The sequence below is a fragment of the Pongo pygmaeus genome, chromosome 1 (assembly GCF_028885625.2).
Source record: "Pongo pygmaeus isolate AG05252 chromosome 1, NHGRI_mPonPyg2-v2.0_pri, whole genome shotgun sequence".
NCBI lineage: Eukaryota > Metazoa > Chordata > Mammalia > Primates > Hominidae > Pongo > Pongo pygmaeus.
The window spans coordinates 100,377,965-100,394,311 of NC_072373.2; the positions used below are offsets into that span (position 1 = coordinate 100,377,965).

The 16,347-nt window shown below is 37.9% G+C and overlaps 1 protein-coding gene across 6 annotated transcripts in view; it reads right to left on the reverse strand.

Annotated features, from left to right (window-relative positions):
* The window catches only part of VPS45 (vacuolar protein sorting 45 homolog), a 77,835-nt gene extending 61,501 nt beyond the window's left edge, over positions 1-16,334 (reverse strand). For 5 of the 6 annotated variants that reach the window (XR_008494865.2, XM_063663886.1, XM_063663903.1 and 2 more), the window contains exons 1-10: positions 16,079-16,294; positions 15,264-15,398; positions 11,794-11,854; positions 7,710-7,789; positions 7,041-7,109; positions 6,793-6,930; positions 6,244-6,354; positions 2,567-2,701; positions 2,045-2,158; positions 1,205-1,372 (exon numbers count right to left, since the gene is read on the reverse strand). Coding sequence is in view for 5 of the 6 variants with exons in the window: in XM_063663886.1 (XP_063519956.1) it covers positions 1,205-1,372; positions 2,045-2,158; positions 2,567-2,701; positions 6,244-6,354; positions 6,793-6,930; positions 7,041-7,109; positions 7,710-7,789; positions 11,794-11,854; positions 15,264-15,398; positions 16,079-16,171 (1,104 nt within the window). In the remaining variant the exon portion in view is untranslated. Of the gene's footprint in view, positions 1-1,204; positions 1,373-2,044; positions 2,159-2,566; positions 2,702-6,243; positions 6,355-6,792; positions 6,931-7,040; positions 7,110-7,709; positions 7,790-11,793; positions 11,855-15,263; positions 15,399-16,078 lie in introns of all 6 variants that reach the window. The other variant, XM_054455833.2, reaches the window with a different exon arrangement.
* Between the last annotated feature and the right edge of the window lie 13 nt (positions 16,335-16,347).

Consider the following 16,347-nt stretch of genomic DNA (forward strand, 5'->3'; position numbering starts at 1 on the left):
CAAATTCTATTCATTCTTTGTGGTCCAACCAAATCTTGCCTTCTCTAAGAACTGTTCCTAATAACCTCAAAACCTGTTACAGTCAGTATTACAATTATGACTTAATTAATTCTCATCTTGAAACATTATCTAATTTTTTCTTGTGCTTTAGTTTTGTCTCTTCAACTAGACTATACAACATCTCTTGAGGCCAGAGTCTGATTATGTTGCTATTCTTCTAAAATCCTCTGGGAGCCCCCATCATTTTAAGATTAAAGCCCAACTTCCTTCCAATGGCCATAACCTGGCTTCAGTCAGTCTTTCCAGTCTAAGACCACTCATCTTGTATCCTGGACTAGCCACACTGAACTATTCTCTGTTCCCATATATATATTTAAATATATGTATATTTCAAATATAAATATTTTATATATATATAGAAAAAATATATATATATCAATATTTATTTCTTCACATCTTCATGCCTGCATTCTCTCTGCTGAGAATGTTTCTTCCTTTTCCCTGCTTGATGTTATTTTCCCTAAGAAGTGCTAAGAAGCCTCATCCTTGGGGAAAACAGTTGTCCTTCCTCCGTATTTCCATATTCCTTTGTAAATACCTCTAATATAGCACATAGTGCTTGGTATTACAATTGCTGGTTTAAATTTCTCCCCTACTGTAATGTAGTATTTTATTCATCTTTGTACTCAGATCCTCACAGCAGTAGTATATACATATAGCAGGCATTAATATGTTGGTGCGATGAAAAGCAGATCTTCAATAATGAAAAAACTTAGATAATACATTTTAATATACGTTTTATCTTTTAAAGTCTTCCTAACCACTCTGTGAGATAAGTATTAATATACCTATTTTACAAATAATGAAACTGGCTCAGAGATTAAGTCAACAGCTCCATGTCACAAAGCCTGTAAGTGGTATACCAAACACTCCAATCTAGATCTTCTGATTCTAGTTTGGTGCTCTTTCTAGTAGACTAGGCTGCCCTCATACTAATTAACTGAACCCTTGGGAATTGCACATTACACTTCTCTTGTGGCTCTTTTTATAGATCTATCTTAAATAATATTAATTTGTATTCTCATCTCAGCTCCTTGTCGGACTAAATTCCATGTTGATGAAGAAGGATTACTTGCCTTTTTATCTCTTGCTCTGCCTGGCACAGTACCTTACACATAGTAGGTGCTCATCAAATTGGACTGACCTGGAGAGCACTAGAATGGTCATTTTGACAGGCCAGTTCTTGCTCAACCTCTGAAACCTCCAGCAGATTCCGCTCACTGACCAATCGAGATAGTTCTCCAACCACTGTCACATGCTTTGAAACAGTCCCAGACATTTTCTTGAACTGTGGATAATTCTCAACAAACGCCTGCCATGGGAAAAACATCAATGGGAGGTTCTGTTATTTTTTGACTGAGGATAAGCATGTATTGAATGGGGGGTAGGGAAAGCAGGGGTTGTTTTTCAGCCCAGATTAAAGCATCTACAACTTTCAGCCACATGGCATTTTGTCATGCTTAAGAAGAGAAGAACTGGTATATGTTGGTAGACTGAGTTTTTTTTTGAGACAGAGTTTTGCTCTTGTTGCCCAGGCTGGAGTGCAGTGGTGTGATCTTGGCTCACTGCAACCTCCCAACCTCCACCTCCCAGGTTCAAGCAATTCTCCCGCCTCAGCTAATTTTGTATTTTTAGTAGAGAAGGGGTTACACCATGTTGGTCAGGCTGGTCTTGAACTCCCGACCTCAGGTGATCTGCCCAACTCGGCCTCCCAAAGTGCTGGGATTACAGGCATGAGCCACTGCGCCCGGCAATAAATTGAGTCTTTAAATAGTCCAGATATTACTGAAGAATGGAAAGAAGCACATGGCTTATCATGAAGTTTTCACTATGTTGTTTAAAGACATTACAGAAAATAAATAAATCCCAAACCAAATAAAATCAATCAAGGTAGAAATTAGACCCAGAAGATTCCAAAAGTGTTGCTTACATGAATAGTTCCAAACTGTCACATGTTAGTCATTCATGTACATGTTCAATTTACCTTCATGTCTGCTATTGATTCTAGTTTTTGCTGTTCTTTTGGTTTCTTCTTCTGAAAATCTTCCATGAGATTCTTTATATTGCTACCAATCTCAGCAAAGTTCAGGTACATATTCTGTGAAAAAGAAAGTTGGAAGCACACTTCATCAACTAGTCTGACTTTCAGACAACTTAAAAGAAGTGAAAAAGAATTCGGAACACAGAATTGAAGGGCAGGGAAATTCTATTTTAATTACCAAATTTGGACATTAGCCGGGATACTGTTGATGAATACCATTACTATTCTCACAAACAGCTACTGGAGGGGAGAGAAGTAAATAACTACGTGATCTCTAAGAAAAAAAAATTGCTAAAGGGTCAGAATCCAAGTCTTCTGCTTTCCCTTGAGAGGCAGTTTATGCACAGGATGCCTCTATCATCCTTTCACATGAAATCCCATGCCTGCCCCCATACTAACAAGCCAATATTGATCTTCTTACATAAAAACAACTAAAGACAATTAAAAAAAATTTAAACCACCTACATTAGCATAGAATTCATCATTTTCAGCAGATAGGACCACTTCTCTTAAGTCTTTACTGATCCCCGGCACTCTGGAAAGATCAATCCGATTGTTGTTTATGCCTAGTAGTTCATGGACCATGGCCTGATATGTCCACTAAATAAAGAATTATGAAAAAAAAGGTAACTGACAGAATATGGAAATAGTAAACATTCAGGAAAACAAATAAAAACTGATAACATTCTTTAGTCTTTACATGAAGATTCTCTAAATTTTATTCATACTTTGTGCTATAAGCATTAAGACTGTCATTTTAATTGATTAAACACTGAAGAAAAGTCAAAATACCTTTAGATTTCACACTTTTGGAAAAAGGGCAGCAAGATTAATATTCTTGATAGAAAGAAAACAAATTAGAGCTATCATTAGCTCCAATTTTTTGCCTGTGAATTAAGAGTATATTTTTGGCTTCACAGATAGAGCTATATTGGTACTGCAGTTACAAGCTGTACCATTTCCTGTATGCTTCTGTGGTTTTCTGCAGCATGAGAAGTGTGTTCTTGCAGATCTGAGTGGTACTATATTTATCCTGGGAACACTAATATTATCAGAAAAACCTTGTGAGTTGATCAAAACACTGGGATATTTAGAAACTTACCTCTGAACCCATTTTATTTTATATTTTTACCTAAGGGGAGTTGTGAGGAAGGACTGGTTTCCAGTCTCACAAAATGAGAATTTATTTGGTAAAACTGGAAACGAGAAATCTCCAAATTTTCCCTTTTCACCAATTATGGAGAACAGATTACTTTCAGTCATAGGTCTGTTAGACAAAATGAAGTATTTTCTAGCACGTTCCCTTCTGCATCTAGAATCTAAATGCTAGAAATGTTTATATACATATTTTATCTTAAGAAAACTAGATTTATTTAGAAATAATTTAGAAGGTTATAAAAGGAGGTGCTTATTTCCTAAAAGATTTGCCAAAGGAATTCTTGAAAAAGCAAGTTCCATTAGGGCACTTAAAGTAAGTACAACAAGGCCGGGCATGGTGGCTCATGCCTGTAATGCCAGCACTTTGGGAGGCCGAGGTGGGTGGATCACTTAAGGTCGGGAGTTTGAGACCAGCCTGACCAACATGGTGAAACCCCATCTCTACTAAAAATACAAAACTAGCTGAGTGTGGTGGCGCATGCCTGTAATCCAAGCTACTCAGGAGGCTGAGGCAGGGAATTGCTTCAACCCGGGAGGCGGAGGTTGCAGTGGGCCGAGATCATACCATTGCACTCCAGCCTGGACAATAAGAGCAAAACTCCATCTCAAAAAAAAAAAAGGTACAACAAAATGTTTTATGCTTTTATGGATAGCTTCTTGTACATGCTTCTAGCACTTATTCTACAATTAAAATTATGTTTATTTCTCTCATAATTGGACCATGAGCTCTTTGAGGGCAGAAATTATAACTTTTAACCTTTTATCTCTAGTACTTAGTTTAGTACGTGGCACAAAACAAGTCCCCAGTGAAATCTGTGGGATAAATAGTTGCTTTTCTTTGGGAGACAGAATAATAGGCAATTAATTTTCTTTCTACTTTTTGATATTATCCAAAGTTTCTTCGGTGAACATATATTACTTTGAATTTTAGGAATACAAGGCTATTTTATACAAAAGAGAAGTTTCACTCCACAGATTTCCCTTAGCATTAACGTTAGTATAAGCTGGGAAGAAACTGAAACATAGACTGTGACTTTCTCTGTAAATACAAAGTCACAGCCGGGCGCGGTGGCTCACGCCTGTCATCTTAGCACTTTGGGAGGCCGAGTCGGGCAGATCACTTGAGGTCAGGAATTCGAGACCAGCCTGGTCAATATGGCGAAACCCTGTCTGTACCAATATTTAATACAAAATTTAGCCACGTGTGGGGGTGCATGCCTGTGATCCCAACTACTCAGGAGGCTGGGGCATGAGAATTGCTTGAACCTGGGAGGTGGAGGTTGCAGTGAGCTGAGATCACGCCAATCTGGGTGACAGAGAGAGACTCTGTCTCAATAAATACATACATACATACAAAATCACTATTAATAGAGCACCTGCTATGTGCACTGTTCTTATACTTGCAGGAGAAAAAACACTGGTGAGACTCAGTCTACCTTGAAGAAATATGTAATGTAGGAGAGGGTGTAAACAACCAAAGCTACAACATGGCAAGTACAGCATGAGACATGAGAGAGACACAAAGGTCTACAAGTCTACAGGGATTTTCAGGAGATAAGAACAGTATCTGACTGAAAGAATACAGGCTTCAAGGAGATGTTGAAGAATGGCTGGATGTTGGAGATGGCTTTTGAGTGTTTTTTTTTTTTTTTTTGAGACAAGAGTTTCGCTCTTGTTGCCCAGGCTGGAGGACAGTGGCATGATTTTGGCTCACTGCAACCTCTGCCTCCCAGGTTCAAGTGATTCTCCTGCCTCAGCATCCTGAGTAGCTGGGATTACAGGCGCCTGCAACCACGTCCAGCTAATTTTTTGTATTTTTAGTAGAGACAGGGTTTCATCACGTTGGCCAAGCTGGTCTCAAACTCAGGACCTCAGGTGATCTACCCACCTCGACCTCCCAAAGTGCTGGGATTATAGGTGTGAGTCACCGTGCCTGGCTCTTTTTTTTTTTATTCTTTGCTATTATTCATATAAATCATTTGATTTATTTATTTATTTTTGGAGACGGAGTCTTGCTCTGTCGCCCAGGCTGGAGTGCAGTGGCATGATTTCAGGTTACTGCAACCTTCGCCTCCCGGGTTCAAATGATTCTCCTGCCTCAGCCTCCCAAGTAGCTGGGACTACAGGTGTGTGCAACCACACCCGGTTAATTTTTTTGTAGTTTTAATAGAGACGGGGCTTCACCATGTTGGCCAGGTTAGTCTTGAACTCTTGACCTCAGGTGATCCAGCCACCTTGGCCTCCCAAAGTGCTGGGATTACAGGCATGAGCGACCATGCCTGGCTATACTGAGTGGTTTTAACAGCAGTATTTTGATAAGTGAAGATGGGAAGAGAAGGTATTCCAAACATTCTAGAGTTTAGAAAGCAGTCACAGTAAAAGCATGCTGGCAGGAAACCATGTGGCATTATCTATGTAAGTGGTGAGCTCTAGGTTTTATAAGAGGTTTAGCCCACATTGTGAAGGCTCTTGGATGCCAAGTTCAGGAGTTTCTTTTTAACTTAGTAGGCAAATGGGAACCAATGAAATTTTTTAAGCCAAGAGTAATAAGATAGAGCTGTGCTTTAGGAAATTGTATTTGTGGAACATTTAGAGTGAGAAGAAATAAAAAGTAGGGAATCAAGTAGATGACTATTTCAATATTCTTGCAAGAGATTAGGATCTAGACCAAGGCAATGGCTGTAAGCATGGAAATGAGGAGACAGAAGGAAACACTGGAAAATAGAATCTACAGAATTAAGAAGCTGTCTTGATTAGGGGTGGAGGTACTGGCAGAAAGGTACAGGAGGGATGAAGCAGAAGAGTTAATGATGAGAGTGGATGGAAGAATCATGATACCAAAACACCACCAAATACAAAGCAAAACCAAGAATAGCTAAAAATAAGGAGGCAAATAAATGGACCATGCTTTTACTTCCCTATCTGTATTTTGATAAATATCACTTAAAATCATCCTTCTATTATGCCAAGAAAGGGTTTTGTACCTGGTTTAGCAATGGGGTGATGGCATCATCACAGCGATCTAAAATAAGGAGCAATGGAGGAACCTCTGTCCGACGGAATTCAAACAGTTCATATTCTTTAGTTATCACTTGCTGTGGGTGAGAGAGAAAGATGGTTTGTGCAACCATTTAGTTACATATAGAAATGATATAAATAGGAAATTAATAAACGCTACATTTAACAATAGTTCTTTGCACCCACATAGATCTTCCATATGAAGGATTCAAAAGTCTCACAAAGTTTAGTAACATACTATTTAAGAGGTTAGGATATGAAACCCTATTTTATAAGTGGTTTAACTGGACCAAAAAAAAGTTAAATAGCCTGTAAGTGTTTCTTGGATTAAACCTAAGAATCTTAGCTCTAATTGCTGCTTTTCGTTTTAAATTACATATACCTACCTCTTTGCTCGGAAACCTACCATACAATCATCTCCTTGGTTGTAAATAAACTATTCCTTTAGTTTCTGAAATATGATAGAGAAATGAATGGCCTTTATGTTTTGGAACCAGGAATAGGTAATGCCATACCTTAACGCACTCTGCAAGTCTCTTTGCTGCCTCTGATGAGAGCTGATAACGAATCATGGGACATTTCTTCAGAGATAAAAGGAGAGCTGTAAGCCCTTGAGTTGTTCTAGATAGCTGGGCTGGATCCCAATTTCGACCCTTTTTGTTAAAAACATATATTCAGAGAAAATATTTGAATTTTCTCTTACAAATAATTAGTATTTGCTGAATTAACTCTTGACTGATAAATTAAACGTTTCCTTCCATACCTGGCAGCAACCCAAAATATTGAGGGAAAACAAATGTGGGTTCACAGCAATGTAATCACCATAAAATTCCTGCAAATAAAGCACCAAGAATAGTCATTCCATAAACTTCAATTGTATCAAGCAGTAATATTTTCATAAGTGATATATGATATAGCCAAACTTTGTGAAATACAGGTGTAAAGAGATACAAAATTGTTCAATTAATAATTGAGTAACAACAGTCAACGTGGGAGAATTAAAATAATTACAAAACAGTAGCAACAATAATAAATCTAACAAATAAAAGTTGTAAAGGTATACACATTATATTTCTGGAGACCTCTATGCATACTTATCAATTAGTAAAAATGAAATACTGCTAATAGGAGATACAATGTTCTACTCAGATAAAAAAGAACTTTGCTGTCCAATGTGTTGTCATGAGAGAGAATATAATTTAAAACAAGTATTCTTTTTATTCATTTATCACCTATCACATCCTTCTGAAAAATTCAAAACTAGTTTATTTGCTGCCTCTGAAAATAATATTCCTCACTTATGTGATAAATATATTCAAGTGTTCATAATAAAACTTCTTTTGAGACAGACCTTTCCTTATTTTTTATTTTTAGACTCAAATATTTAAAAAGGGCCAACATATGAGATGTGTTACAGGACCAATATGTTTACCTGAACCTCAGCCACAACTTCCTGTTCATCAGCTTCAGCCAATGACTTCACGTCACTCTTGCTGATCACATTACTGAAATCTGAAACACACGAGTTGGGGTTGACTCAAGGGAGATAATTTCTGCTGCAATATATGTAAAAGGGCCTGATAGTTAAAGCCTAATGAATAAGTGACCTTCAAATTGGAATGGGTAGCACAAATATATTTAATCCACAAATTCATAATTTTATATATATATATATATATATATTTTTTTTTTTTTAAAAGGACCGGCCGGGCGTGGTGGCTCACGCCTGTAATCCTAGCACTTTGGGAGGCTGAGGCAGGCAGATCATGAGGTCAGGAGATGGAGACCATCCTGGCTAACACGGTGAAACCCCGTCTCTACTAAAAATACAAAAAAAAAAATTAGCAGGGCGTGGTGGCGGACGCCTGTAGTCCCAGCTACTCAGGAGGCTGAGGCAGGAGAATGGCATGAACCCGGGAGGCAGAGCTTGCAGTGAGCCCAGATCAGGCCACTGCACTCCAGCCTGGGCGATAGAGCAAGACTCCATTGGAGGAACTGGAGAATGAGAATACTAGGGAAGTAAGTCATTTTATTGAAAATAAGGAGAAAGAAGTAAACTTTCATGCTGTCTTTTATATATAAACTGTACTACCAGGTAACCAAATAGATGAAGGAAAATTTTTCTTTGTGAAAATATTCCAGCTCAACAATAACTAACAAATGTTAATGAAAGAATTAGAATATCATCATTTTCCCTAATCCCCAATGAATCAATTGAATGGACCCAGGCATTGAGCATCAGCAGCTGCTAATATCAAAAGAATAAACAGCCAATGAAAGCACACAATATCACCTATAAAGTATTCTTGCCAAGAAGAAATCGAATCTTAACCTAATTAAGGCTCTGTATTCACCTATGAATTTACAGGAACTAGAAGATAGAGGAATATTTTAAACTTCAAGAACATGTTAAACTACCCCCTGGGGATGCAATCAGCAAATCCAGACTGTGGAAAACTTAACAGTTTCTTCAATAAATAAATTGCATGGGGCAGCAGGGGCAAGGGTGGGAGGACCTATACAGAAGATTAAGAAACTTAACATATCAACCAACAGCAATGTGTGAACCTTACTTTGATCCCAATTTTAAAAAACTGTAAAAAAAAAAAAAGAGAGAGACAATTTTAAATTTGAACGCTGAATGGTTATTTGAAAATAGTACTAAGAGTTCAAGACCAGCCTGGGCAACATCACTTGAACCTGGGAAGCTGAGGTTACAGTGAGCCGAGATCATGCCACTGCACTCTGTCTGGGTGACAGAGGGAGACTGTGTCTCAAAAAAAAAAAAGAATAAGATTTTTCACTTTTAATCTAGATGTAATAATGGAAATGTGTTTTTTAAAAAATGAGACCTTATCTTTTAGAGATGCATACTGAAATATATGGATAAAATTATATAATGTCTTAGATTTGCTTTAAAATAATATTGGTGGAGGAGCAGGTGACAGTATAGCTAAAACAAGATTGGGTGAGGCTCAATAATTGTTGAAACCAGCTGATAGGTACATTGGAACTTATGATACTATCCTACTTTTGTATGTCTTTAAAAGTTTGGTGCGGTGGCTCACACCTGTAATCCCACCACTTTGGGAGGCCAAGGTGGACAGATCACACATGCAATTACCATATGACTCAGCAGTTGCACTCCTGGGGGTTATTTATCCCAGAGAACGAAGACTTAATGTTCACATAAAAATCTGTACACAGATATTTATAGCAGCTTTATTTGTAATAGTCAAAACTGGAAACAACTCATATGTCCTTCAATGGTGTATAGTTAAACTGTGGTACATTCATACCATGGAATACTACTCAGCAATAAAAAGAAATGAACTATTTTTAAATTAAGAAAACTTTTTTTTTTGCAGTTCCAGCTCAAAGGAGGAATGAACTATTAATACACACAACAGGTGAGGTGTGGTGGCTCATGCCTGTAATCCCAGTACTTTGGGAGGCTGAAGCGGGAGGATCACACAAGGTCAGGAGTTTGAGACCAGCCTGGACAACCAACATGATGAAACCCTGTCTCTACTAAAAAAAAATACAAAAATTAGCTGGGCATGGTGGTGTGCACCTGTAATCCTAGCTACTCGGGAGGCTGAGGTGGGAGAATCGCTTGAACCCGGGAGGTGGAGGTTGCAGTGAGTTGAGATGGTGACACTGCACTCCAGCCTGGGTGACAAAGCAAGACTGCTTCTCAGACAAAAAAACAAAAACACACACACACACACACACAACAGCCTGGATGACTCTCCAGAGAATTATGCTGAGTGAAAAAAGCCAGTCCCAAAAGATTATATACTGTATGATTTCATTTATAGAACATTCTTCGAGTGACAAAATATAAAATAGAGAAAATATTAGTGGTTACCAGGGTTAATGAGGGGGTTGGGGTGGGAGAGAAGTCCATATAAGCTAATAAAAGGGCAATAAAAGGGATCCTTATAGAGATGAAAATGTTCTGTATCCTGACTGTATCAGTGTTAACATCTTGGTTGTGATATTGTACTATCATCATGTAAGATACTACACAGGGGGAAGCTGGGTAAAGGGTATCTGGGATCTCTGTATTATTATTTGTTTTTTATTTTAAACTGCACATGAATCTATAATTACTTCAAAATAGAAAGTTTAATTTTAAAAAGAAAACCTATGACTATTAGCCAAAAACAGACAAAAACAAACAAAAATTAAGTTGCCACAGATTAATAAAATTGCCTATTTTTACCTCTTGGGGCGTCGTGCACTGAAAACCCACTGGACAAGCTTTATATAACTTTTCAATTCTACACAGAACTGAATGAAATAAAATATGAGAGAGCTCTTATATATATAGTCTTTTCACAAATGTTAATTTTTTGTATTATTATTCTATTTAAGTAGTATACGCTGAAGAAAGTACGTACGTCTTAGACTGTAGTCTAAACCCTAAAACTCTAATACCTTTAAGTAAGCTTTAAAACTTCTCAAATGCCCTACTTACTGTTAAATCTAGTCCTTGGTTTTGGAAATGTTACCAAATAGACTACACTAACACTATTAACATAAAGATAAATAATGACATCTAGAGGAGAATGGATGTAACTTCTACAGCCAAATGTATTGGATCAAAAAAATCCATGTAAATTGTAGAGCAAACACAAACCTAGTTTATTTCCAGACCTCCCCTACCTAACCCTCACTCCAAGAACGTTGTGCACATAAGAGATCACTACCTGATGATTTATACTTTCAATGCATTAAATATAGTAACAAAGAGAAGTGAAAGGCTTTTATCTGGTATGTAAAGTAAATTTCTGCTTTTCCAGCAAACTCAAGTATTACCTTCCCACTTCAAAAAATAAATCAGCTTCCATGCCTCAATTTTTAAGTGTAAAATAGGGATAAGTATATACTTTTTTTTTTTTGGCAGAGGTGAGATGTGAAATTTGTCTACTTACAACTTTTGACTTACAAAGCATCTTGAAAGGCAAAGTAAAATGTAAAATTTTAATTTAAGCAATCAAAGATGAATGGAAATCACATTTAGCCCTCTGAAACAGAATATTGGTAAAAAGATTTTTTTTTTTTTTTTTTTTTTGAGATGGAGTTTCGTTCTTGTTGCCCAGGCTGGAGTGCAATGGAGCAATCTTGGCTCACTGCAATCTCCGCCTCTCCGGTTCAAGCGATTCTCCTGCCTCAGCCTCCCAAGTAGCTGGGATTACAGGCATGTGCCACCATGCCCAGCTAATTTTGTATTTTTAGTAGAGATGGGGTTTCACCATGTTGGTCAGGCTGGTCTCAAACTCCTGACCTCAGGTGATCTGCCCACCTTGGCCTCCCAAAGTGCTGGGATTACAGGTGTGAGCCACAGCGCCCAGCAGGTCAAAAGATTTTTAATACTTTGGAAGGACATTAAATAAACTAGACTTTTATAGTGACAGATTCAATGAAGTTATTGATGATATGAAGGGCTCAATGAAACACACTAACTGAGATGTTGTTACATGTTTGAAAAAGTGAACTAACATACTTACAAATGAAATATATAGTGTATTTGGGTCTTCGGAGCTCCTGAATCATATAATCCACATTCTCCTAGAAAATGAAGAACAAGCAAACAAAATATGAGGAGAGTTGCTTAAGGAAAAAACTAATAAGCATTCACCCGTTGATTTGTTTATTTACTGCGTCCACTGCATATTGAAGTCTAGGTTAAGTGTGCTTATGTTGGTGGGTAAGGGCTGGAGACAAAACAGATAAATTAAATACAATGATCAGGAATCATATATTATTTAATAATATGTGTATAATATTAAATATTAACCAGGTGCATTTTGGCCAAATTAAGATAAAGAATATAAAGGACACAGATGTTGAAACACAATATAAAATTGATTATAATTCTGCAAACTCATATCAAGCTGCTTGTCTATAAATTGTATTCATTTGCTCAAAATTCTTTTTTTTTTTGAGATTAAGTCTCACTCTGTCACCCAGGCTGGAGTGCAATGGCACAATCTCGGCTTACTGTAACCTCTGTCTCCTGAGTTCAAGCAATTCTCCTGTCTCAGCCTCCCAAGTAGCTGGGATTACAGGTTTGTGCCACCACACCCAGCTAATTTTTTGTAACTGTAGTAGAGACGGGGTTTCACCATGTTGGCCAGGCTGGTCTCGAACTCCTGACCTCAACTGATCCACCCGGCTTGGTCTCCTGAAGTGTTAGGATTACAGGCGTGAGCCACTGTGCCTGGCCTCATCAAAATTCCTATATAGAGCATCAAATGTGTCTATTCCTTTAAAAATTAACATTCAAGAGAAAATATAGTTAATTATATTCACTTTGGCTTTTAATTTATTGGGATGTAAGACTCTGCACAACTACAATGTTTGTGAAGTATTTGCAAGTAGCAGGCTAAGATCTTTTCTATAATTACATTATTTTAAAATAAAGTATGAAAGTTTAAAACAAAAAAGTTGATTTTTATATGGTCAAAATATAAGATTCCAATTACATAAGATTATAATGCAGGTTTTATTGATTTTTGATACTATAACACCTGGTTAAATTTCAATATAAATTGTTCCCTAAACATATTAATTTTTTTAAAAAATCACATTTCTTTACAGAATTAAAAAAATGTAAGCAATGTATACTGCTTATTAATGGGGAAAGGGTTTCAAAAATTGTAATTTAGATTTAAAAATGCATTCAAATTAACTTTATAATATAATCTTAAGGCAAAAAATTTAAATAATAAATCTTTTAAACCTCAATTACTTCCTCGTAATATGCTAGGCAAAAATAACAAAGTGAATTAAAAGATTCCTAAAAGTTCAGACAATGTGGAAAAAGACAAAAGAGAATATATAAAAGAGGAAAAAGAAAAAGGAAAGATTCTTTTTTTAAATTTTTTTAAAATTTTTATTTTATTATTTTTTGAGACGGAGTCTTGCTCTGTCGCCAGGCTGGACTACAGTGGCGTGATCTCAGCTTCCCGCAACCTCCGACTCCCTGGTTCAAGTGATTCTCCTGCCTCAGCCTCCCTAGTAGCTGGTACTACAGGCGCCTGCCACCACGCCTGGCTAATTTTTGTTGTTGTTGTTGTTGTTTGTATTTTTAGCAGAGACGGGGTTTCACCATGTTGGCCAGGATGGTCTCGATCTCCTGACCTCGTGATCTGCCCGCCTTGGCCTCCCAAAGTGCTAGGATTACAGGCATGAGCCACCGCGCCCGGCCAAAAGGAAAGATTCTTAAAAGAGTTCGAGAGACAGTACATAGCAGTGAAAGAGTTTCTCTAATAAAAAACGTTAGGAAATAATGAACTAGATGATCTCTAACGTATCTCTTGAACCAAAATTTCATGACAAGAGCTACAAATATGAAACAATTGGAAACTATTATAACACAGCATGTGTTCATTAATTCAGCAACTGTTTATTGAGTGTCCACTGTGTGACAGGAATTGGAAATATAGGGTGAGGAAAAACAGATATCATATCTGTTTTCATGGAGCTTACTGCTGGTAATCACATAAACCATATAAAAGTTCAAACCGTGACACACAATAGGGAGATAAAGATGGTGTTGTAAATGCATATAAGGGGCAGGTTTGACCTGGTCAGCAAAAACAGGGAAGGGTTACTTGAAGAAGTGAAGTTCTAGGCAGAGGAAGAAGACTATGCAAATGTCCTGTGGCATGACGGAACAAGGGGAATACAGCGGATTGATATATATAGGGTGATTAAGATGCAGAGTACAAAAGGGGAATGGTTCGAAATGAGGCTGGAGAAATGGTAGAAACCAGACCATGCTGCACCTTGAAGGCTACAATTAAGGAGTTTTGCCCTTATCAGAAAAGCAATGAGAAGTCATTCAAGGATTTCAAGCAGGAGTGTCATGATCAAATTTGCATTTTGGAAAGTTCATATGTACAAGCATGATAAAATGCATTAGAGTTGAAGAACATGAATATGAATCAAGAAAGTATAACAGCCAGGCACGGTGGCTCACGCCTGTAATCCCAGCACTTTGGGAGGCCGAGGCTGGCACATCATGAGGTCAGGAGATGGAGACCATCCTGGCTAACACGGTGAAACCCCGTCTCTACTAAAAATACAAAAAAAAAAAAAAATTAGCAGGGCGTGGTGGCAGACGCCTGTAGTCCCAGCTACTTGGGAGGCTGAGGCAGGAGAATGGCGTGAACCCGGAAGGCGGAGCTTGCAGTGAGCCGAGATTGCACCACTGCACTCCAGCCTGGGCGACAGAGTGAGACTCCATCTCAAAAAAAAAAAAAAAAAAAAAAAGTGTAACAAATAAGATTGAAATAGGAAAAGGCTTTTTAAAGGAGAGACTCAAGCTAGATTTAGAAGGTGATGGACAAAAAGTGACAAATGGTCAAAGAACTTTTAATTAGTGGAAGAAAAAAAAACAAACAAGGGAAGAGGAATGAGCATGTAGAATTGCTCATTCCAACAGTAGCCTAGCTGGCTATAGAGGAGAAGCAGACCTAGGACATAGGAAGGCTGGATACATATGGGCAGATCAAACCAACAAAGTAGGGCTTTAATTGCTGGGCTAAATATAGATTTAATCATGGAAGTAACATCAAGCCACCACAGGTTCCTGAGCATAAATGTGAATAAAGTGGTAAAGATTCAAGACACTCATAACTGTATATAAAATTAAGTGTTGATGGTGTTCAATGTGACAGATACGGAGGTTAATCCAGGAATAAAGTAATGTGGGTCTCTGTTAAGAGTAGTTCATTAGTGGCAGTGGGAATGGCTGTGAACCTAAAAGACATCTTGAAGGAAGAACTGGCTGTAAGGGGTCAACTGAAATATGGAAACAAAACAAGAAAAATGAAGGTTATAACACTGATGAACCAGGATAATTATGACGCCACAAATTATGATAATACAAATTTATTTTGCCTTCTTAATGCTTTCAGATCAGAGTGTTCTGCATCTGCCTGGACAGATGGAAGCTCAGTTTATGCAGTACCTTTGTAGGTCGAAGAAAACAAATTGCCTTCAGGTGTTTCATGATCTCTCGATTTTGAGAATCAATGCGTTCAAAGAGGTACACTTCCTTCTGTAGAATCTCCGATTGTGTGTATACCATACTCACTATGCCAGTCTGTAAAAACAAAGGATTAACTAAAAGTATGCTAGTCTAGAATAATAAAAACAAGTAGCACATCTAACCCTCTTTTTTCATTAATACTTAGCTGGATAACTTAAATAGTAATATACGGAATAACATTTACTGAACATCCAAACAGGTAGGTAACATACAAGAATGAAAAATACGCTCTATCCTTTCAGCTGAAGCTTCAAGGTTAAAAACAAAAAACATGGTCTCTTTGAACAGGAACAATCCATAAGTTTCCAAAAACATTTTTTTCTATCACCTTAAAGAGTTTTGTTTTCTGGTCTGTGGCCAACAAATAACCTGTCATTTCAGCTTGAGCTCCAACAGCTTTAATTTAAAAACACAATGTTGAGTGGAAACAGCAGGCCCATCCCAAAGTCTTCCAAGTGCTCTGACATATTAATGATTTCTTGGCGGAGACATTTAGAAAAGGATTTCTGATTCCAATAAATTGTTCCGGGTAGAAGTAGTCTCTGGGCAGTGGCTGGAGCCATTTAGACTGAAAACCCACCGGGCAAGCTTTATACAAACAACTTTTCAATTCCACACAAACCGACCCTCATTTTCATATCTTTAATTAAATGCTAAGTCCTACAGTGGAATGGGACCAGCTATTGTAAGGTTGAGAGGGTTCCTTCACAAATGCTGAGCAAAAGCAAACTCACCGTCTCTTTATCCATGAGAAGTACTTTCATACCAGGCCCGCTGTCCTCTATCATTTTGGAAATGTACTGCTTCACAGCAAAAACCACATTCATGGCGGCGAATTGACAAGCACCCTACAGCCCCTCCCGCCCGCTTTTCTGGCTAAATTAACCCCCGGTCTGTTGGCCGGGTTTCAGCTGCTTCCTCCCAGCCGGACTTGGGCTTCCGGGAGTCCGGGCAGCCACGGTGCTGGGAGTTGTAGTTCCGCTGGAGTGTACAGGGGACCAAG